The sequence below is a fragment of the Sphaeramia orbicularis genome, chromosome 14 (genome assembly GCF_902148855.1).
Source record: "Sphaeramia orbicularis chromosome 14, fSphaOr1.1, whole genome shotgun sequence".
NCBI classification, from domain to species: domain Eukaryota; kingdom Metazoa; phylum Chordata; class Actinopteri; order Kurtiformes; family Apogonidae; genus Sphaeramia; species Sphaeramia orbicularis.
This window is the reverse complement of record NC_043970.1, coordinates 31,385,332-31,409,065: the sequence shown is the minus strand read 5'-3', so window position 1 is coordinate 31,409,065 and position 23,734 is coordinate 31,385,332. Positions and strand designations below refer to the sequence as shown.

At 36.3% G+C, this 23,734-nt stretch overlaps 1 protein-coding gene across 2 annotated transcripts in view; it reads left to right on the top strand.

Annotated features, from left to right (window-relative positions):
• Positions 1-22,318, top strand: part of grik1a (glutamate receptor, ionotropic, kainate 1a) — a 59,467-nt gene extending 37,149 nt beyond the window's left edge. Inside the window, exons 12-18 of one of the 2 annotated variants that reach the window (XM_030153769.1) lie at positions 941-1,164; positions 3,925-4,043; positions 7,198-7,415; positions 9,682-9,907; positions 16,529-16,779; positions 18,973-19,132; positions 21,748-21,862. In XM_030153769.1, the coding sequence (XP_030009629.1) occupies positions 941-1,164; positions 3,925-4,043; positions 7,198-7,415; positions 9,682-9,907; positions 16,529-16,779; positions 18,973-19,098 (1,164 nt within the window). In that variant the 3' untranslated portion in view covers positions 19,099-19,132; positions 21,748-21,862. Of the gene's footprint in view, positions 1-940; positions 1,165-3,924; positions 4,044-7,197; positions 7,416-9,681; positions 9,908-16,528; positions 16,780-18,972; positions 19,133-21,747 lie in introns of both variants that reach the window. The other variant, XM_030153768.1, reaches the window with a different exon arrangement.
• The last annotated feature ends 1,416 nt before the right edge of the window (positions 22,319-23,734 follow it).

Below are 23,734 nucleotides of genomic sequence, written 5' to 3'. Positions count from 1 at the left end.
TTATATTCTGAGTCCATTACAGTCCCTATAAAGTATATTCACCCCCTTGGATGCTCTCCCCACTTATCGGGTTCAAGACTAGAATCATGGTCAATGCATTTTGATTTTTTTGACAAGAATTCACAAAAAGACCTATTTTAATGTGAAAGTGAAAACAAGCTGAAATGTCAGTTCAGTCAAATGATATAACGCAAAACAAGTGATTGCATAAATGCTTCTGTCCTCCAAGGCAGTATTTAATAGATGCACCTTTAGCTGCAAAATCACTCACTGTGTTGTTGTGGACAGGGTTCAGTAAGGCTTACACATCTGGAAACTACAATTTGACTCTATTTTCCTTTGCAAAACTGATTTACTGTACTATTGTATGGTCACTCAGTGGTGCCATATTTCTGCTATTTCTTAACAATGGATCTAATTTAGCTCCAGTTGAACTTCAGTGAGTTGGGATTTTTGACTAAAACTTAATATAATAGCATATTCTCTGAGCTGCTTGGTGTTTTCTATTGTCTTCATAGTGTAAGGAATACTGATTAACTGGTGACTGAACATTTCAGACACAGGTATCTTTATAATACAATCACTTAAGACACTTTCACTGATCTCCATTTTTGGGTCAGTCACTTTTAAGAGGGGTGAATATTTATGCAATTATTTATTCTACATCATGTATTTTAAATTAATTGATGTTACTTTGTAGAAATGTTTTTTCACTTCGACATTTATGAGTGTTTTAGTAAATTCTCATCAAGAATTCGCATTATATTGACTATGTTTCCATTTATAAAAGCACTAAAAGGGAAAAAACATCCAAGGAAATGAATACTTTTTTATAGGCACACTTTCAGGGCATTAATGTTCAGTTTGCATTGTTTATTTTCTGATTACCTACACAAGGGAAACAACATATCTATTCTACATTTTCTTTTGGCTTTTCAAGGTAGCAGACCTGGCTGTGGCTCCACTGACCATCACCTACGTCAGGGAGAAAGTGATAGACTTTTCCAAGCCCTTCATGACTTTAGGCATCAGCATCCTCTACCGCAAACCTAATGGCACCAACCCAGGCGTGTTTTCCTTCCTTAATCCCCTGTCTCCGGACATCTGGATGTATGTGCTACTGGCCTGCACAGGGGTCAGCTGTGTGCTCTTTGTGATTGCCAGGTAGGAGGATGTATTAATACGTGTGACAAAAGGGATGATGCACAAAGGAATGGAAAAAAAAAACATGAATGTAGAGTATAATGGATGAAACAGCTTGAAGGTTATGCTGTTCTGCACTGTCTATTTTAAAACTTCTCAATATTTGTTCTTCCTAAAGCCCTTCTTTTATTAGAAAAGACAGCAATGAGACTATGATGATGGCCAGCTCAGAGCTTTATAAAACAACACAAACAATCAGGCCTTATGCATCAAATCCCCCACAAGTGTGCGGAGGAAATCAAAAGCAGCCTGGAATAATTGGAACAGACATGCTTCAGGAAATTCTCGCTTTGCATTGCAATTTTAAAGTAACCAAAAATATGGCTTTAGCTGCCTGTCGGCTCCTTGATTGGTTTTTATTGTGAGTGATAAGTAGCCTACAGTAATTGTTAGCTCCCTCTTCACCACTCTCTCAGCTAGGTCCAATATAGAGCTCTGCCAGCGGGGTGCTCTTAGCAGCTTGTAAGTGAAATAGATTGGTTGTGGAAATCAAAATGCAAATCAAAGTGAAGGGAACATTCGTAAATCACAACTGGTGAAGAACAGGAAGCATCAAAGTGAAAGTGCCATACTAGTGTGTACTACTGCCTCAGGATAAGAGGTTTGACATTTAGCTTCTTATTAGTGCAGCTCCATCTACTTTAATTTGTAGCATAGAGTTCAAGCAGTTAGTGGACACATGCGTCGATGAAAACTCCCTGAAAAGCCTGTGTTGTTTGTTTCCACCTTTAACTCAGAGGTCTTTTGGTAGAAATACAAGGTGATAAATAGGTGTGTATCCACGGAATTAACTACATTTACAGAAAGCTTGTTGTGCATTAAAACCACAAGTCAACGCTGAATGCTGTACATTATCTTTATCAAGTTACAAAACCTTAACAGAGTACAACATGTATGTTTTTTTTTATTATTTGTTAGTTTTTAACCAGAGAAGTTGATGAAAACAAATTTTCATTTACAATATCTGCCTGGCAGAAGTAGAGCCTCTTGAGGGAATAGGTTTAGGGGATAAAATAGATTTATCAAACAAGCTAAATATAGCTGAAAATGCAGTAAATAAACACAACAGACAAAAGGATGGCTCCAACACTTGCGATTAGGGCTGTTGCAATACTGATACTAAAGCTGCCGGAGCTGAAATAAGTGGAAAAAATGCTCCATTTGGAATATATACTCCATACTCTACTCTCTGTCCAAATCTAAAGACCAAAAAAAGTTAAAGATAAACCTGACTGATATAGTTTATTTCTGTGAAGAGAAAGTGACGCCATCAAGCCGTCAAGCTTCTATATTGAGACATGGTGTAGAGCAGAAGAGTCCTGTCATGGTCGCTTTTGATAAAATCTGATCAGTGACTTGTAGTTATTACAACTATCAGTCATGTAGAATAGAATAGAATAGAATAGAATAGAATAGAATAGAATAGAATAGAATTTATTTGCCATTTGCGCAGACATGTTGCAGTATAGGTACATTGGAATTCTTGTTCGTTTCCCTGAGTCACGGAGTTAAAAAAAGACATGAACAAAAACAGAAACACAGCTAAAACATATAAAAACAGCTATTGCACAGACAGACACAAATACACACTTGTAAAATAGAGTACTGCATCAGAAAAAATAATAATGATAAAAGTACTGGGAGGTAGAACAAGTTATTATATACATATTCTATCCTCCTACCAATTTTTGCCCAGTCACACTGAAAAAACTACTAAACATTGCAGCTTTAATTTTCACATAACTGGAACTGGTGAAGTTATTATCTATTGTGGTAACTTTATACATCTACAGTCTAAAAAGTTTAATTATGCATACCTTTTTAGCCTGTTTTTTAATTCAACTTTATCTCTATTTATTTTGTAGTTACTACAATTATTGTGTATTTATATATTCATTCACTTTTATTAATTTATTTATCTGCTTTTTCGCTGGTTTATTCTTGTATTTTATCTTATTTTAACTTATTTATTTACTTATTTATTGGCTGATTTAAATTGCTTTCTATCTTGAGTTTTTATCCTGCCTCTGGCGTTTCCTCACTTACTCTAGCGCTTCCTCAGCTCCCGTCCTTTCTTATGAAGGCTGTTCTTATTTTAGTCTTTACCACTACAAAGTTTTTCGGTGTGTGTGTGTGTATTTTATCGTTATCCTTGTGTGAAGCACTTTGTGTTGCACTCTGTTTGGATGAAAAGTGCTATATAAATAAAGTTTGATTGATTGATTGACTTCATGAAGGAGAAGTTTTTGGAAGGGATTTGGAAACAAAATGAATAACATTTTGGATTCCCTTTTGTTCATGAAAATTGAAAATAGCAGATAAGACATGACATAAATATATAAGCCTCATTAGTATCAAGGTACAAAATCAAAATATAAAATAGTACTGTAGCAAAACAAATCAGAATTTTAAAAAGGAAATTTGGGTGATATTATACACAAAATCAAAATAAATTTCTATGGCACTAGTAGTACATTGAAGCTATAGCAGAAGAACCAGTGAAATGGTAAATAATGTGGAAATTTTTATTAAAATATTATGTCTGTCGTACTTGCCCTCATTCACCTGTTCTGCAGTGATGTAACGTAAAAATACAATTGTGTGAAATGACCACAATTATCTAAAATAATTACAATACTGGAATTATGTAATTATTGTGGCAGGTTTACTTGTGATAATTGATTTGTGTGTTTTCCTTTGTCCTCTTATATTGTTTTCCAGATTTACTCCATATGAGTGGTACAACCCACATCCATGCAACCCGTCCTCCACTTTAATACAGAACAACTTCACTTTACTCAACAGTTTCTGGTTTGGCGTTGGTGCTCTCATGCGGCAAGGTATAAAACACACATCCTGCCCTTACTCTACGACAGCAGTACACACACATTATTGATCGTTTGATCCGTAAAGTGAGCTGTTCTCATTGAGGCATAAACTTTTCTCTCCTATTGACCATGATTGCCTTCTACATGTAGCCCAGATCAGGGCCTTATGATTTGCAGCTATTCCTTATTGGACTTATGCTGCACTTTGTAAGGACTTGACCTGCTCTCCCTGGAGACAGATTTGTGCAGGATAAATCTGACACATCTGATTGGATGGTCTTCAAACAACATGGCAATGAAACATCTCGATGTTGCCAAAACCATATTTGGCCATTTTTCTCCATTTCCTGAGATTTGTGGCAGTTATTTTCTGTGTTGCTGTTATTGATTTAACCCTGGCCAGCTCTTGGGGCCAAGTGCTAAAAATAGAAGCGCTGCCTGTAAATCACAAGATCCAGACAAATCTTTAACATGCTGTGGCCCAGTGAACTGCAGCAGGATCCCTGTTTTGCAATTCAAGCATAGATTGTGCCTTAAAACACCCCATTGCTTCAAGACCTTTGTCATTTTCTTCATAATACTTCTGATTCCATTTCAGCTTGTGACATGTATGAACTCAACAGGCTTTGCAGTGTATAGAACCGTCATATATTATAGGATCATAACATTGTCAGGCTGTCTGTCTTAGCATGTGAGACATTTAATAATAATAATAATAATAATAACAATAATTAGGGGTGTGTATTGGGAAAAATCTGATGATACTTTACAAATCACAACACAAGGATCACGATACGATATATCACGATATATCATGATACTGTTAAAAAGGCAAGTTTGTGTTTGTTTCTTTTTTTTTTTTTTTTTTTTAAAGATTATTTCCTAGAAAAAACTTATAGTGCAGCATTTGGATGAATAAAGTTTTAACATGCAATATTAAACACATTTTTATTAGATCAGAACAGGATCTAAAACTATATCACAAAATGTTCCTGTGTTAAAACTTAAATTATATTTTACAGACATTACAGTTTAAGATCCTGTTCAAGTGTTAATATTCTATTAGTTCAGAACTAAACATCAGAACAGTATTTTTGTGCAATCCCAACAAAGGAACTAACATTATTTAATAAAACAGTGTTAAATAAAAAGAAATAAAATATAAACAATAAAGAAAAACAAAAAAAACAAAAATGAACCTCCACAATATCTGCATTTCAATAAATACCTTAAAACATCGATACAGTACTTTTTAATATTGATACAGTATTGTGAAATGAAATATCACGATAAATTGCAAAACCGATATTTTCTAACACCCCTAACAATAATAATAATAATACATTTTATTTGTATAGCACTTTTCATAGAACTCAAAGACACTTTACATGCAGCAAATAAAAACAGAAACCAGACATATTAAAAACAGATTAAAAGCAGGTACAAAAGGCAGGTATACAAATATAAAACAGTTAAACATTAAACATTAAGATTAAACATTAAAAGCAATCTTAAATAAATGAGTTTTTAAAAGGGATTTAAAGGTGTTGGGGTTGGAGCAGTGTCGGATAGAAGGTGGGAGGGAGTTCCAGAGGGTTGGAGCGGCAATGGAGAAAGCTCTGATTTACAGTTGTCTTTAGTATTCCATGTGGTTCTTTGTCTGATAATACCATGTTATCCAATTACCTTAATCTTCCGTTGTATTAATCCTCTCTAGAGCTGCACAATATATCGTTTGAGCATCGGCATCGCGATGTACGTGTGCACAATAGTCACATCGCAATGTAGTCCTGCAATGTAGGAAGCAAATGAACTTGACGTGTTCTCATCTAATTTCAACCTGGGTACCTGACACACTGCACGCAGCGATCCACCAATCACAATCGTTCTTAATCAGTTTGCCAACACAGACCACACCCCTGCACATGGAGTGAGTCGCTGGTAACAACATTGAAAAATGAGCAACGAATAAGAGAAAATCACTAAAGACGAAGACTTGATGCTAAAAAGAAAAGAATTATTTCAGCTACAAGAAAGATGATACTGAAACATATATTCTGTGTCAAGGTTATTATCGTTAATGAAAACTAACGAAATGACGAAAACTGGAATTGTAAAAACATTTTCGTTAACTGAAATAAATAAAAACTATAATTAAAAGAAAAAAACGATAACTAACTGAAGCTGTATTGTGTGTTTACAAAACTAACTGAAACGTATAAAAATTCTGGATAAAATTCCCTTCATTTTTGTTTTTGTCAATGTCGGCTTGATATGAAATCGGTTTATTTCCTTCAAGCAATTTTAGCTAGCAGCACCATACGACACTTCACGGTCCATCACTTGTGGTCATTTGTGGTTTACAGTCGTCTTCTGGTCCCCACTCTACCTGGAAACATGGAGACTAAAGTTGGGAGAAAGCAGCAGAGTCCTGTCTGGGATTTATTTCAATACGACGGAGAAGAAGAGAAAAGATATAAAAAAAACTAAAACTAAACTAAAACTAAGCATTTAGAAAATTACAAAACTAATAAAAGCTATCAAACCTGCTCTAAAAACTAATTAAAACTAACTAAATTAGAGAAAAAAAAAGTCAAAACTAAATAAAATTAAACTATAATAAAAAATCCAAAACTATTATAACCTTGTTCTGTATTGATAGTGCCTTGCATCCATTGCCACGAGAAGTAACAACTAATTTTTTTGATCATTTACATCAGCACCACACAGCTATTATATCATCCTGAGTATTTTTTAATATCGCAATATATATCGTGGAGTTTTAAAAAATTGCACTGTTAGATTTTTTCAATATCGTGCAGCCCTAATCCTTTCTCATCTCTGCATAAAAGGGAAAAAAGACTGTTTTTCATGCTGCCTTTTCAAATATTTCTGGTGTGATGTGTTTGTCATCAGTTGTCTGAGCTCTTTATTTTCACATTTCACAATTTTTCCCTCACAACCTTTTGTGAAAATGTAGTGTTTTGCTCCAGAGTAAACATATCTATTATGAACTACAGATATATTTTTTTCTTCTACTTCACACATTTAGTACTCACACCATGCATCACCACCCTTTTCCCAGCAACTTCCATTTTTTTCAGTTGCATCCCTAAATGTTTAATTTTGTTCTTTAACCATTATAAACTATTGGCTCTTCTTTCAGGATCAGAGCTGATGCCTAAGGCTCTGTCCACTCGTATAGTCGGTGGAATCTGGTGGTTCTTCACTTTAATTATCATCTCCTCGTACACGGCCAACTTGGCTGCTTTCCTTACCGTGGAACGAATGGACGCGCCCATCGACTCGGCTGACGACCTAGCGAAGCAGACGAGGATTGAATACGGGGCAGTGAGGGACGGATCCACTATGACCTTCTTCAAGGTAGAACTACTCCTGCTGCTGCTTAAGTTTAGTCTCATAATCTACACCAAAGACAGCGGTAAATATTTAAAGATTCCTCTACAGATGGAAATGCGCAAAATTACAAGAGTGTGTTTGTCTGGTGTCAGCTTATTAAAAAAAGCCCCTCCATTCATGTCAAGTTGTAAATCATGTCCAATATTGTTTGCTTTTGGGAATTAAATCTGTCAAGAAAATACAGGTCCTTTTTAATATGTTATATATTTCATATTTTCTTCCTTACAGTTTCAAGACACATACTATAATATTGATATATGCAAATGCCCCTGTGGTCATTTTTAACTTAGCTTATATACACAAACATCATTAAAGACATGCTTCTTATTAAATAATAACATACACAGCCTACAATGTTTATGTGCCAGGCTTTGAATTTCAAAATTATCCTCCCTCCACTAAAAAAGAGTAGAATGTTTTTCAGTGTTTGTTCAGTGCAGTGTTTGGCTTTTACTGTGTGCAATGATGTCTGGATGTCCATCTGCTGAAAGGAGAAAGTTTATGTGTTCTCTCCAAAAAACACAATTTGTAGGGTTGACTTAACAACAAGTTTTATGACATCCAAAAAATTTTGGAGCCAAGCGTTTACAAGTGTGATATAGACCACTGAAGTGCACGGAGATTAAAAGTGGACTGTCAAAGAAACACAAAACTCACAGAAAATAAAGTACCAATATTTTCATATTTACAGATTCCACATTTTTCAACATGTGTGGATATTAATTTGAACAGAATATTATTTTTCTAGAAATCACATTTATGTAACTCATATTATCATAGTTTAAAGTATAGTATTTTTAGACTGTATTTGTAGCACACTGAAACATATTGAGTTCATAATTTCACATTTCTTGCTGATTTGATATCATAGTGCCAAGTTAAAATGATTTACTTTAAATAAGAATGTAATTCAATTCATGTCTTATTGTTAAAATGGTTAAAAACAGTACTTACCTTATTTTTGAAGGGAGAAAAGTTGTTGTACCTACCCCTTTAAGAGGAGCACTGTCACCATAAGAAAAATATTAAAGGAAGTGTAAAGAAAAGAAAACGTAATGTATTCAGGCTGAAGCTAAATGTGCTTGTGCTGAACTGGGACCTTTTTTTTTTTTTTTTTTTTTTTATAAAAGTTGCAAAACAAAGATGGACATGTTTCTGGATGTTCATTTTGAGGGTGCAACATATTTATCAAAGTACGTAGTCATATTAGGCTGTGTTTATGTATCACGTAACTATGTTTAGGTGTCTAAAAACCAAATCAGTCAGAATATAATCATGTTTATGTTCATGTTTATGTTTATGCATTTGGCAGATGCTTTTTTCCAAAGCGACTTACAGGGGAAACCAATCAAATCACTCAATCAAATTTTATTTATATAGCGCCAGATCACAACAAAAAAGCTATCTCATGACACTTTATATATAGAGTTGGTCAAAACCAGACTCTAAGCCAATTTACAGAAACCCAACAGAATGATTTAGAAATGATTTAGCAAAACATCTCAGTTTTGCTTCTATCACCACTTTCTTACATTATGTATGAATCAGAACTACCATCAGTTCTGTAAAATTACTTCAAATGCCACATGACTTTGCAGAACATCCCATGATTGAGACAAACTATGAAGATGGGGAAACTTATGTTCACTTAAATGAAAAGAGATGTAGATGAGGCAAGATTCAGGAAAAGGATAGGAAGTGGAAAAAATCCACGTCAGGGCTTGTGTGTTTTTTGAGGTGTCTGCGCTGAAGCTGAGCATACATTTATGTTTTAGTTTGTACCATATAGTGTATCACTGTTGTGATGTCCTTAGGCAGGGCTGTCACTTCCTTCCCCCTCCACCACCCACTCTCCTTGCATCCTGGTGGCTCAGCAGGGGTGATCCATGCAGGGCTTTATCCTCCCAGATTGCAGCGAGTGATTACGGCTGCCTGGACGGGAAGAAGCAGGCTGTGTTGATGGCTCGAACAAATTGAATCAGCTGGAGGAGATTTAGAACACAGCTGTCCTATTTTCTCTGACTGAGCAAGAAGGAACACACACACACACACACAATGTAACACACACTCAAAGTGATATAGAGTATCAACACATCCTGTTGTTAAACCTTCATGTGTTTTCAGTGTTCACGTCTTTTGTGTGTATGTTCCGGCACAAACACACTCATGCACAGGAGGAGCTCAGATGAACAGCACTTCATAACTTTTTCTTGTTTGGCTCCTTTGACAGAAATCAAAGATTTCCACCTATGAGAAAATGTGGGCGTTCATGAGCAGCAGGAAGAACACTGCGCTGGTTAAGAACAATCGGGAAGGTATTACTAGGGTGCTGACGACAGACTACGCCATGCTGATGGAGTCTACGAGCATAGAGTACATCAGCCAAAGAAACTGCAACCTCACACAGATCGGAGGTCTCATAGACTCCAAAGGCTACGGGGTGGGAACTCCTATAGGTAAGAAGACTAAAAAGTGATCACAGTGTCTAAGCATGGTTTATTCATCAACATCAGTAAGACAAATGTCTGCACACACACCTCCCATATTAGTGTTTCTTTCAGTTGTGGCGTTTCAAGCAATATTGCTCTTACGTATTGCTCAGAGTTCTAGAAAAATATATAGACAAGCCACATGACTGATCACATGACCCATAGCACAAGTGGATTTTGGGTATTTAAGATGACATGAAACATCATGGGTGAAGTAAACCCTAACACAGCAGCTGTACTAGTGTGCAGATTTCTTTTTTGTCTTACTCCCATTATACTGATGTCAAGTGGTGATGTGCATGTCTTGGCATGATCTTATCAACAAAAACATAATTGGATGGGAAAAATAAGGTGAGAATGACAACAAATATATTTGCTCTCATATAATTTTGGGTTAATATTTTATTTTAAGGAACTCATTTTACATAGAGTAATACATATTTAATAATGCTCTTTATTTGTCGTCATAAACCACTTATTAATGCCTTTCAGCAGGAATATACTCTACACTTTTGCATGACAGATATTTGATAGTAGAAGTCAGCGTTCATTCATTCATTCATTCATTCATTCATTCATTCATTCATTCATTTATTCATACATTCATTCATTCATTTGTTCATTCATTCATTAGTGCATAAAAAACAACAATAACTACAGTCATGATGCACATATTTAAAACCTGTAAATGCTTGTGAATAGATCACACACTGCTTTGCACTCAGTTTTTGGGTACTCTCCTTTATAATGAGTTGGGAAGATGTTGTACATGAGGTATGATCTTAATATTCTTTGTTCATTATGGACCTTTTAACATGGTAATACAACAAGTCATTTTCTCTCAACAACACTTAAAGGTACAATACTGCCTTTACATGAAGAAATTAAATTAATTTGTATTTTATTTCCAATGTGTGAAAGGATCATAATTTACCCTCAGAATCAGCAGTCATTGACATGTTTGTTCCTTTCATCCATAATAACAGCCCACAGACTGATTTCGAGGCTGACAACTCAGGCCACTTTTCTCAACTAGTGTCCATTTATGTTCACTCCTCTCTACCTCAGTACCACTCCTCTGCTTAGATCGGAATTCCACCGTCAGCAGAAAACCATCTTTGATCATGACGCAGATCCCAACACAGGCATATGCAAATAATACACATTTCACCTTCAATAAACACATCTATTCATATTGTTTTGGTACACAACACTGTGTTTATATGTGAATAGTGTCCAAAGAAATCAAAGTTAAGTATTTCTAAATCAGAGTACATTGTCATTTTTAAGTGTGGTCTTGCATAACTACCTCACTATTAGTTTGACACATACCTTTTGGTTTGATAACAACTTAACTACTGTTTAATGATGTAAATGTGTACATGCACCTACACTCAAACAATTAAACTAGCCTGTCTGTTTTTCTTTTCTCTTTCTCGTTGGGTGCCTCTATGAAGCTAGTCCCTAAAAGCAGGACACAGGGGCTAAAAATTAAAACCAGATATAGACTAATATTATGAAGCAAGTTTGAAAACACTTTGGGTCTTTTTTTAAAAATGAATATTTAGAGAAACATTTTTCAGATAAAACACATTTTTCTGTTTTTTTTTATATTATTTTTATACAAAAAATTCACGTGTAGGAGTAAAAAGGACACGAAACTTCGCGCTTCTATTTTTTTTCAAATACCTCTTTATTCTCTCACAGGTACACTTTGGAAATCAAACTAATTATGCAAGGCAGAGTGTTTCACAAGAATGACTGCTGTTGCAAAATCACTCACGATTTATTTGTTTTTAAATGGGCAGGTTCCGCGTGTAACCCTTCATGTCCACTTGGGTTACACATGAAACCTGAAATGAGACTGCCGATTAATGAAAAACCCACATGTCTGGATTACAATAACCACTAGGATCATCATATTTTCAGTGTTTTTAATTCTAGAATTTCAAGCCATGATTTCCAGATCAAATGCACTGACACTGACAGCTTTTCCTGTCCCAATTTTGGTCCTATTTTTGGTCTCAATATTAAAATTTATTAAAATTCATTGATTTTGGGATGGCTCTGAGCAAGAGTATAATTTTTTTACCATTTTTCTGAGGTCATCATTAGATACATCCTGGGGGGAAATATGTCTAAATTTCTGTTTTATTATTGGGTCTAAAAAAACTTGCAAAGTGCCAGGTACCAAAATGAACCCAGTTTCATAGAAGCAACCGGTTGTGTTTTTTAACAACTGAAATGTAGAGTTAGTTTACCAGCACTTTGCAACCCTGCTGGAAAAATGCTTTTAACCTTTATGGCTGCACATACCCACACGTTAGAAACAGCCAAGCGTTACCTATGATACAAGAGCCGTCTAACCTACCAGCCACTGAGCAGCTACAGGGAACCTGTTTGGAGTTAAGTGCCTTTTTCCAGGCCACCACAGTAGAAATAATGACAGTAGTACCCTCACACATTTTATACTTACCATAAGATTTTCTCTGGCTAACAAGAAAACTGCAAATGCTGTATTGGTTCGCATTCACATCTCAGTGACAAATATCTCTCACTATGAGATAAAGTGTGATTTAAGTCCAATATAATGATGTTGTAGTGCTCTGTCTTCTTAAGGGTGAATGAAACAGCCATGTGACTGACATATATGGTTACACTGGCATGTATCTTTGTTTAAAAAACTTAGTCCAAAGCAGAAAGTTTGCAGGAATCTCCTCCCAGCAGAAGGTGGAGTGGGTGTACTTTATGTAAGATTTAGAGCTGGTGACAGTGGTTGGCTTTTGAAGGTGCTCCTACACCACGTCTTACACCTGTCAAATACAGCATACTGAAGCTGACAGGCAGCGTTCAGAGGATTACTTTTAAAATGTACTACAGAACAGGTTACAACATAATACATGCCCTGATATGTAGATTGTGCTGTGTTTTAATAAGCGGACTAAACATAGGAGTTACTCTGAGTGTAGATGTAAGCTTTAAATATGAACACAAAAGCATGTTAGATGTTTTGTTTGGCAATGGCAATACAGATATTTTTTTCGTATCACACTGCATGAAGAAAATGAAAACCAAAGAAAAAAGAAAATACAAGTTTGTGGTGTGCTATTGTTCTTTTGTCAAACATTTTATTTTCACTGCTTGCGTGATTCTGAAGTGTGTTTTGTTATCTTGCTTCCAATTCCTTTAAAAATAAAAATGGAAGCAGAAAAGTCAGTTTTTTTCTCTGTTTCCACACACATAAGATAACAGTAACAATGTGGTCAATGAAATACGACATAACTTAACTGTTCATTGCAACTTTTTCCTCTGAAGTCAAGTATACAGTGTGAATACTTGCATGATTTGTTTGTATGTGAAGGACTTAAACACAAGGGAAAAGAAAAGGAAAGGAATGCAGTCCTAAAAGTAACCACTTTAAATAATCTAATGATTTTCAGGTGTAACTTTAGTCAGATTCACATCTCTTTAACCTGTGACTATACATTAACTTGTGTCAAATGGCACCATTACACAGTTGTTATCACTGCTGCCTCACAGTAAAAAGTACTGGAAAATTGTGTGGGGGGAAAAAATACAAAATAAAAAAATCTTTACATGAGACAGGTGGAAAAACTGGAAAATAAAAGGTAAATGTGAATGTGAAATGTGGATGAGATCATGTATGAAGAGCTGAACAAACTGATGTTTAACAAACTTTGGCAAATTCTGAGAAGAAATTAAGAAGAATTTGAAACAATGTTATATGATCAAGACCAGTGGTTTAGTTTGAGGTCAGAAGCTATAGGGCCAACTTCCTGTTTTTGTTGAAATATCTCATCATAGAATTAGCCGTACAATATAACAGCTCAGGTTGGATGTTATTGCATGAAACACTACACTATGAAATAAATACATAATATTTACACCAGCACTGGATGCAAACATGCAACAAATCACATGTTCTTTTGCCAATTTTCTGAAAATGTACGTAAAATGTGAAAAATGTATAAAATTTGAAATATCTCTGATGATTCTTACCAGTTTGGGAAAAATCCACCAGACACTCAAGTTCCATCTCAGTAGACCCGCAAATCCAAACCTATCCACATTTAGTTACTTGTAGAGAGGTGTGACTCCATCCTCTATCATTCTAGAATGGGGCTAAAGTCAGGATGCTGCAACAGTACATTTGCAAAATAATTGTCATGGTGGGACATGAATAGATCATGAAATGCATTGTGGTGTTAAAACGACTAATTCCCAACAAAAGTCCATATGACACATAAAAAGAAGTCTTTTGTCAAATTTTGCCAATATCAATGTGTATTTGGAGCTTGGAAATTATTGTTTTTGCCCACAGTGAGGGGGACTTTCAAAGCAGTGATACACAGATAACAGAAAGAAAGAGAGTAATAAAACTCTGACATCTTTTCTGTGGTGTAATGGAAATATTCAACCCTTTTTCTGGAGGTAACAAAGGGTGAATAAGCCATTGGAGTAAGCCAGACTATCATTTTAGTTCAAACCAACCTTCCTGATGAGCTTGTTGATTTTCTTGTTCTTGGTTCCTACTACTACCTCCAAATTCTACAGTACTGAATATATCGATGGCCACTGCAGAGTCAAAGAGCGTTTGCAGCATTTACTGAATGATTGGAGCTGCTATAGAAGCTCTTCACTGGTTGATTTGGTCAAGATGTTACATTCACTAACCACTGGAGGTGTCTAGACTATATTTGTGAAATTACGATGGTTGTTTCTTGTCCACTGTGACCTTACTCTAAATAGCCAGTGATGTTTTTTTTTATTCTACTCCACACTTTTTCTTGTTTTGCTCAACCATAGCTTCCTTTCCTTCCTCCTTCAGATGCATGTCCTTCCCCTGGGCACTCTTTTACGTCTGAAGTTTTTCTGCGTGCTTCATCTCCTTCCTATCCACACCTGGGAAACCTGTGGGTGCACAATCTTTGTAGAAATAGCCTTATATACAGGACGCAGAAGTTAGCTTACTAGAGTGAAGACCACATATGTGTGTTTTTGTGTCAAATGTTTTTGCTGAAGACAAAGTGTTTTCTTTTAATATAAGGCATTTGTTCTTCATCATTGAGATAAATCTGACTGAGATGGTGAGCTGGTACCTCATGAGTTCAATCTACACATCAAGTACAGTTAAATGTAGCTTGTGTAGTGTGCAAAATTGTATATAAAAGTGACTGTAGAGTAATGCTTCTGTGAATGTTGATAGGAGAAGACAGGAATATGCATATGCAAACTATATCTAAATGAGATGACAGATGCAAGTGGGAGTTTAAAAGGCTTAAGTAGACGCATGGTTCCAATCACATATAATACCTTATGTTCTTTAGTAAAATCATGTATTTCACTTTAAAACAAAAGGGTTATATCTCACCAAAACACTGTGGTTTGTCATACTGAAGCATTGTGTGTATTTATCGACAAAGAAAAGCATTTAGAAACTAGAAAAGCACTCGGAGAGCGCAGACCTATGCCAAGGCAGATCAGTCCTCAATCACCACCAATATGTAATCATTTGTTCCTTGTGCCAGTATCAACATATCCTGAGAATTTCATCCAAATCCGTCCATAACTGTTTGAGTTCTCTTGCTAACAGATGAACAAACAAACAAACAAACTAGAATCACTCGGAGAGCGCAGACCTCCGTCAAGGCAGATCGGTGCCCCGGATTTGGATGAAAATTTCAGGAAATGTTGATACTGGCACAAGGAACAAATGATTACATTTTGGTGGTGATCGGGGGTGGGTGTGGGGGGGCCACGGGGGCCCACTGATCAGCCCTGGCGGAGGTTTGCGCTCTATGAGTGGTTTTTTAGAAAAGACAGCGCAGAATTCCGCTAAGGCAGATCAGTGGGCCCCCCCACCCCACTCCCCCCGATCACCACCAAAATTTAATCATTTGTTCCTTGTGCCAGTATCAACATTTCCTGAAATTTTCATCCAAATCCGTCCATAACTTTTTGAGTTATCTTGCACGCAAACAAACAGACAAACCAACGCAGACAAAAACATAACCTCCTTGGTGGAGGTAACTAGAAGCACTCGGAGAGCACAGACCTCCGCCAAGGCTGATCAGTGACCCCCCCCGTGGGCCCCCCACGCCAAGGAGGTTATGTTTTTGCCAGCGTTTGTTTGTTTGTCTGTCTGTCTGTTTGTCTGTCCGTTAGTGTGCAACATAACTCAAAAAGTTATGGACAGATTTTGATGAAATTTTCAGGGTTTGTTGGAAATGGGCCCCCCCATGGGCCCCCCCACCCCCGATCACCACCAAAATTTAATCATTTCTTCCTTATCCCATTTCCAACAAACCCTGAAAATTTCATCAAAATCTGTCCATAACTTTTTGAGTTATGTTGCACACTAACGGACAGACAAACAGACAGACAGACAAACAAACAAACCCTGGCAAAAACATAACCTCCTTGGCGGAGGTAATAAACAAACAGATAGACAGACAGTCAAACCCAGATGAAAACATGTCCTCCGCCATTCCTTGGTGGAGGTAACAAACATAATGTACACAAAGGGATTATATTTACTCCTTGTGCTCTTTCTTTACTCTTTACCAGGTTCTCCATACAGAGATAAAGTGACCATCGCCATCCTTCAGCTGCAGGAGGAAGGCAAGCTGCACATGATGAAAGAGAAGTGGTGGAGAGGTAACGGCTGTCCGGAGGAGGACAACAAAGAGGCCAATGCTCTAGGTGTGGAAAACATTGGCGGCATCTTCATTGTCCTGGCTGCTGGTCTGGTGCTTTCTGTCTTTGTGGCTATCGGCGAGTTCATCTACAAAGCCCGCAGGAATGCCGACATAGAGGAGGTGAGCAAGGGGAGGAAGAACGGCAATCTTCATTTTCATTTAGAAATTATAGTTATGAAAATACACAGCCTGGCCAAAAAAAAGAGAACAAAAGCAAAAACAAAAAAAGTTACTAATAAAATAGATAGATAGATAGATAGATAGATAGATAGATAGATAGATAGATAGATAGATAGATAGATAGATAGATAGATAGATAGATAGATAGATAGATAGATAGATAGATAGATAGATAGACAGATAGATAGATAGATAGATAGATAGATAGATAGATAGATAGATAGATAGATAGATAGATAGATAGATAGATAGATAGATAGATAGATAGATAGATAGATAGATAGATAGATAGATAGATAGATTGATTGATTGATTGACTTTATTAATCCCCAATGGGAAATTTAAAATGTGGTCACCACTCCACAGAAACAGCCACAACCACAGCAAGAATAAATTCAGAATGTAAATAGCTACAAATATGTTACATTAAAAAGAAAAGTAGAATTAAAATATATGGTGAGTTGAGAGAGACAATCCCAATCCATAACAGACATGACAAACTGTGAAGCTGAAACTGAAGCACTGTGGTACTGTTTAACTTTCAAATGTTCATTGTGGTCAGTTTCAGATGCTGCAGCTCTTTCATAATTCATAGTTTGAGTTCTTGTTTGTTCAGTATTAATTGTCAGCCTTGTAAATCCAAGCTGGACTGACTGTACATATCCTGACCAAGGAAAATAAAATTCTCACTTTGTGCAGTAATCTACACCTGGCTTTTCTGCCTCTGTCCATAATAATATACATTATATAGACTAAATGTTGTCTAAAATTAATGTTAACCAAAAAAAAATGTCTCTGTTTTGAATGTCTGGGGTCACCACCAATTTGTGATGTTAAAATGAGGAACCACTGTTCTAACTTCATTCTAATTTCTTAAGCAGTCATAAATTTGCATGAGGTCATGTGGTCATGTGGTCTGATGAGTCCAGACTGACCCTGTTCCACAGTGATGGGAGAAAAGGCAGATAAAGTGATTACCCATCATGCCTTGTGCCTACAAGAGAACAAAACCACAGTAACAAAGATTGTGTCATTGTGTAAGCTTATTGAAATGACAGTTTATGCATGCCATATTCAAAGCTAAAGACAGGAGTGTGATTGCACTCCTGGGAGAAAAAAGACAGCGTGCACACCTGGGAGACAAAAAAAAAGGACCTGACTCTAAGGCTGAATTTTTATTTTTCCTTTTCCTTCCTTTTTCTTTTGGCCAGGCTGTGTATTTCTATTTTAGTAAACTATAAGCTGTTTAAACTATTAAAATGTGGAAAATTTTCAACAATATGCTGCAAGTATTTGTATGATTTTATCCACGTTAGGATCTGATCAAGCAGTAACACATGGACACATTTTGTGTTCAACAGTCTCTATCATGTAAGCAGAGTGACTTATACGCATGCATTATACATTTCAGTAGGTATTTATAAGTACTTTAACATTATGTATAACAAAATTTGGGGAGATAAACTTTTTAGCTGAAAAATGTCAAATTACTGCTCGGTAACACGCGGACTTGAAATGGACATATGTTTTTTAAGCTTTACATTCAAAACATGCAGTTCTCAACAGAAACTGATGTGAAGTAGGTTGAATTAAGCGAAAAAAAATCTTGAATTAAGCAAAAAAAAAATCTTGAATTAAGCGAGAAAATCTGCCAATGGAACAAGTGAAAATTATCTTGGTAAGATTTCCTGAAATAAGATTTTCAAGATCTATTGTCTAAAAATAAGTTCTTATATCACACTGAAAAGTTACTCTTTAGGTGACTATGCCTTATTTTAACTGTGATGAGATATTTTGACTAGAAATGAAACTTCGTTTGATTTAGATTTTTGCAGTGTAGTGTAGAAGTGGTTTGTGATTTTGTCTCTAAAATGAGGAATAAAGTCCACACTGTGAAAATATGTCAGAAATGTTGAATTATCAGTGTACCCTCTCACCTCATACTTCAGTGTCTACTCTGTTATTGTCTTTTTTTCTGTATTTCTTCTAATTTGTCAACCGCAAATTTTAAAGCATGTATTATTTTCTTCATCTTTTGTTGTTGAGCAAAATGGTTTAATTTCTTTTATGTTTATCTTGATCTCTCTCATGTCTTTTCTTTCACCCTTTTATTTCTGTGCATGCTTGCGTCAGGCGTTTTGTTTCTTTTACGGGGTTCAGTCCCGTCAGTTCCAGCGGCGTGGCTCCACCTCCTCCTCTGGCACCTCTTTATCAACTGATCTGGAGAGCGGCAGGCTATTAGGGGATGACACAGAGTAGCAATGGCAATGCACTTAACACATTTACACAATAGGTTTGTAAGACTTGCAAACATGTGCCGTTCCCCCCTTTGTACCTTGTGAAAAGACCCCATAATCCATTCCATTTACCTTTAATGTTTGACGTCATGTAAGCTCTTTTCCCTTTTTTTTCCTTGTGAATTAATTAACCTCTGATAACACTGTGATTTCTATTACATTTTAATGCCACAATATCCATCCCCAGACAGTTTATTTATTCATATTATCCTGAAGTCATAGTTTAATTATAGTGAGATTTAATAAGATTCCAGCCTTTTCATTATTAGAACAACCTCAGTATGTGAGGAGAAAATGCAGCTCCTCTTGTAGACATATTCAAGGAATATTGGAGCCATCATATTAGGCAAAACCAAGGACATCTAATAAAAAAAAACTCATAAAGGCAAGATTGGAGCCTTTAGATAAAATGTTAGCTTTTTGATTTGATCTCCAAATATTTTAACCTCTGAAGCTGATGAAGTATAACATCTAAGTTTGGGCTGTTTTGCTACTTCCTAACAAAAATCTAAAAAGTTATGCTTAATTAATTGTAGTCTCATCTGGCAGTTCATTACAGTGTAGAAGCAGACTTTTAGTGCCTACTGGGAAATCAAATGATAGGAAGTTATTTGAATATATTTTTCCCCTCATTAGGTTCTCTGGTACATCGATTTGGTTGGGCTAAAATTTGGATGGTGATGGAACATTGTCTGGGGTTAAGATGTCCCCTGAAACCGATTGAAACAGAGTCAGTCTATAATTTCATCAATAACTGGGAATTGCAGATAGTCTTGGCTGATTTAAAGGTATGCAGGTTAAAAGTCTACACTGATTCCCTGGACTAACCTTGTCTACAACTAGATCTGTCTGAATTTGATATATGTTAAGGTGAGACAAAATTTACCAAGAGAAAAAATATCACTGCTGTTATGAAGGTGGTCACTTTATATAGACAACTAGAGCGATAATGGTCAGCGCAAATAAATAAAGGCCCCAGTTCACATGTGATAAAAACTGTAATAAATAAATAGAATGCTTTTGTAAATATCAGCCAAGAAGAAGCAACAGTTTGGGTTTTGTTTCTAAATGGATGGTTTTCAACAATAATGGTATTTTATGTAGTAGTCTCTGTTTTTGTCATTCTCATACATCTTTTATTATAGTTTATAGAAGAGAAGGTTACTCCACTCATACTCAGTGTTAAATGTATTCGTGAGAAACCCTGCAGGAAGCTATATTAGCTTCTGAAGTTTACGGCAAAGCCTGAGGATGAAAAAAGAAAACCTTCTCTGGTCTTTTGAGGCAAAAGCCGAAGGAAAAATTCGGCTGATTTTGTGCCATGAATAATAATTTGATAAATACATTTAGTGAGATTCCAACCTTTCTGTGTAGAGTTTGCATGTTCTCCCCAGGTTTGTTTGGGTTCTCTCCATGTACTCTGGCTTCATCCCACTATCCAAAAACATGCACTGATAGGTTAATTGGTCAACCTAAAATTGCCCATAGGTGTGAATGTGACAGTGATTGGTTGTTTGTCTCCAAAGTCACGGAAAAAAATATTAGACCATCAAAAGTCATCAAAAACAATGGTTATGCAATCAAGTACTAACTCCTGTGTGTATCATGTGACTTAAACAGACAGAAAAGAAAACATTGAGTGCCTAAAAACACTGTTTTTGTCAGTACAGTGCCATAGATATTGATGTAAGAACTGAAGTGATTTTGGTTATTATCAAGAAAACATGGAAAATGGCTAGATATCAGCTCTGAAAATAAACTGTTATGAGCTATTTTTGTTGTTATCATTATATTTGTGCAAACAAATGTACCTTTAGTTGTACCAGGCATTAAAATGAACAAGAAATTGAAGAAAACAAGGGTGGTCTAATAATTTTTTCTCCGAGTGTATATGTGGGCCCTGCGATGAACTGGTGACATGTCCAGGGTGTACCCTGCCTTCCCCCATAGGTAGATGGGATAGGCTCCAGCACCCCCCACGACCCTAGTGAGGATAAAGCTGATTCAGAAGATGAATGAATGAATTTAGTGAGCGCACCCTCAGGAGGAGAACACAATAAAAAGCAAATAAACATTACTAAAGATTAATGAGTTGGATGCAACGTAGTATTCTGCAGAATAAAATAAGCCTGAGGCTCCTCATCTCAGAAGACCCACTCTTTGATAATTTTGAATAATTACCAGTTTATGAATTCTTAGCTCACTGTGTTAGGGTGTTGCAGAGCAGACACTGTCCTTTATCTTCTGTCTGTGTAATTGGATTTCATGATTAGACATCAGTTAACAACTCTTTTACAAGTGTTAAAGATAAACTTGCAATTTTACGATTTAGCCTTTTTGCGCTGACAGTCATTCAGCTGCAGGTGACCTTCCTGGAGTTGCTGTTAGCCTGCAGACGGGGAATCACATGTCACCGCTTCAGTTTGTAATTTCAACAGAAATTAGTTCTAGTTATCAAGTTATCCAATTATGGAACAGTGATTTTTATATTCACACGTCCAGATGATATTTATGCTCATGATAACAGCTCATAGGTGTCAAAAGCATTTTAAATGGAACTCATGATGTGCAGTATCTTAACCCGATCCTTTGTTTTTGCTCCTCTTGGCAGTGCATGTCATTTAGCGCCATGATGGAAGAGTTGGGTATCTCCCTGCAGTGTTATAAAGACACCAGGAGGAGGTCGCGACCCCACAGTGCAACGAGTTCAGCGTGCATGTTCTGTCAACCCAAACGTACGACAAAGAGGGAGGAAGTGACACGCGACTCCAGCATTTGAGCCTTGGGTTAAAAGACTGGTGGGACTGGAATCAGTGACTGCTGTTTGATCACTTCCTCAGATTAATTTGTGTGCTGCCGTATGATGCAAATCTGTCTCCTCATTACCTTTGTCAGAATGTTTAAATGTGTGGATAATTCACTTAGTATAAGAATTATACTGTAGTTGTAGTCAATTAAGTCTTAGCCTTGTATCAACATTAATAATCTAATGTTTAAACAGGTGATGACTATGGAAATGGAAGCTCTCTCATGTTAACCCTTGCTGTTCCCTCATGGCTGTAGTTTACTATTCTGAGCAGTTTAACAGTCCAGTCTGAACTCTTTGTAGATATTCCCATTGTGTAATTTAATGACAATGTCATTGGTTTTCAGAGTAAAATAACTTTTGCATTTTTTTAAAACTGTTGTCTGATTTGTGGGTGCTTGGCAGCATTTTATGTGTATAAAGGGAGAAGGTAAGAAAAGCTTCAGAGTGGACTACTGAGCCAACGCTGGGCAGTGAAGGGAGATGAGGACCTCTAAGAAAAGATGGGAACACACCTGCTGTTTCATATCCTTCAAGCACCGATATCACAGACTTCAAACCACACACAAGGGCGCTCAGCCTTTCAAATGTTTGTGATCAGAAAAATATTGCTGTCTACCAGATAAAGAATATGATTGGGTGGAAAGAGAAGAACAAAACTAGCACCACTTCTTTTAATGTGTGAAATTCTCTGGAGGCCATAAACAACCACTTTTTTCCTGTTCCCTTGAGAATAACAGGGTTGTTTTTATTGTGAAGCGTTTTCTGTTTGCAGTTGTCAAATTTAAGAGCGTGTGTGTGTGTGTGGGGGGTGGGGGGTGGGGGGTGGTCTTTTTCCCTGTTGTGACCGTGTATCCCACTGGATCTGTTCATTCAAAAGACTAAAACACAGGTACCCCAGCGTGTAATGAATGTAATATGTTAACTGTTGCACTGTTAACCTTCGGTGTAACAGTGCATTGCAGCTGAAGGATAATCTAAGAGGAATTAAGGCTTTTCTTAATGCCATCTAGGATTAGTGATCAAAGGATTAAGTGTTTACAGAAAGTTAATAAATGAATGAATACAATTAGGGTTAGAGATGCAAACAAAAGCATAGCATGAGAAAAGAATATATTATGTGTTTTATCCCTGGATGAGACACTGAGCTCCATGTTGCTCCAGGTAGATGCTGCTTGAACTCAAAAATGATTGATGAAAACATATTCACTGTGTTGTTTTAATATATCGTGTTAGTTTTTAATTTTTGCATTTTCAATAAGAAGAATAGTTACCTAACCTGTGTACATAGCACATTGCCCTGCAGGTATCATAAATCACTTAGAAATTGTCTCAGCAACCTCTGCAAAATTACCCGAGCACGTGAATACAGACTGCATCGGAGGTAATCATCACGGACCTGAGCGATATCTTGAGTGGAATTTTAATCACCCATAACAGCTTTGCAGAATAATCAATGTGATACTTCAGTGTGCACAAACACCTCATATATATGATTGCATAATGGTTGTAATGACTCTAATATTACCACTGAGGTCTCATTATCATTAACCCATAAAGACCCAAACACCACACTGGCGACCAAAAGCATCTACTGATATATAATATGTAAGACCTGTTGATCCACTAATCCTATCAATACATTTAAATAATTGGTGTAAAATACAGTTATTCATCTTTTCATGATCATCATATGTGACCCATTTGGACATTCAAAGGCTTTGTAGTGAATGTGGAAACACTACCATCTTCTACAACATTCATTCACCAGTAAAACCCAATGACAATAGAT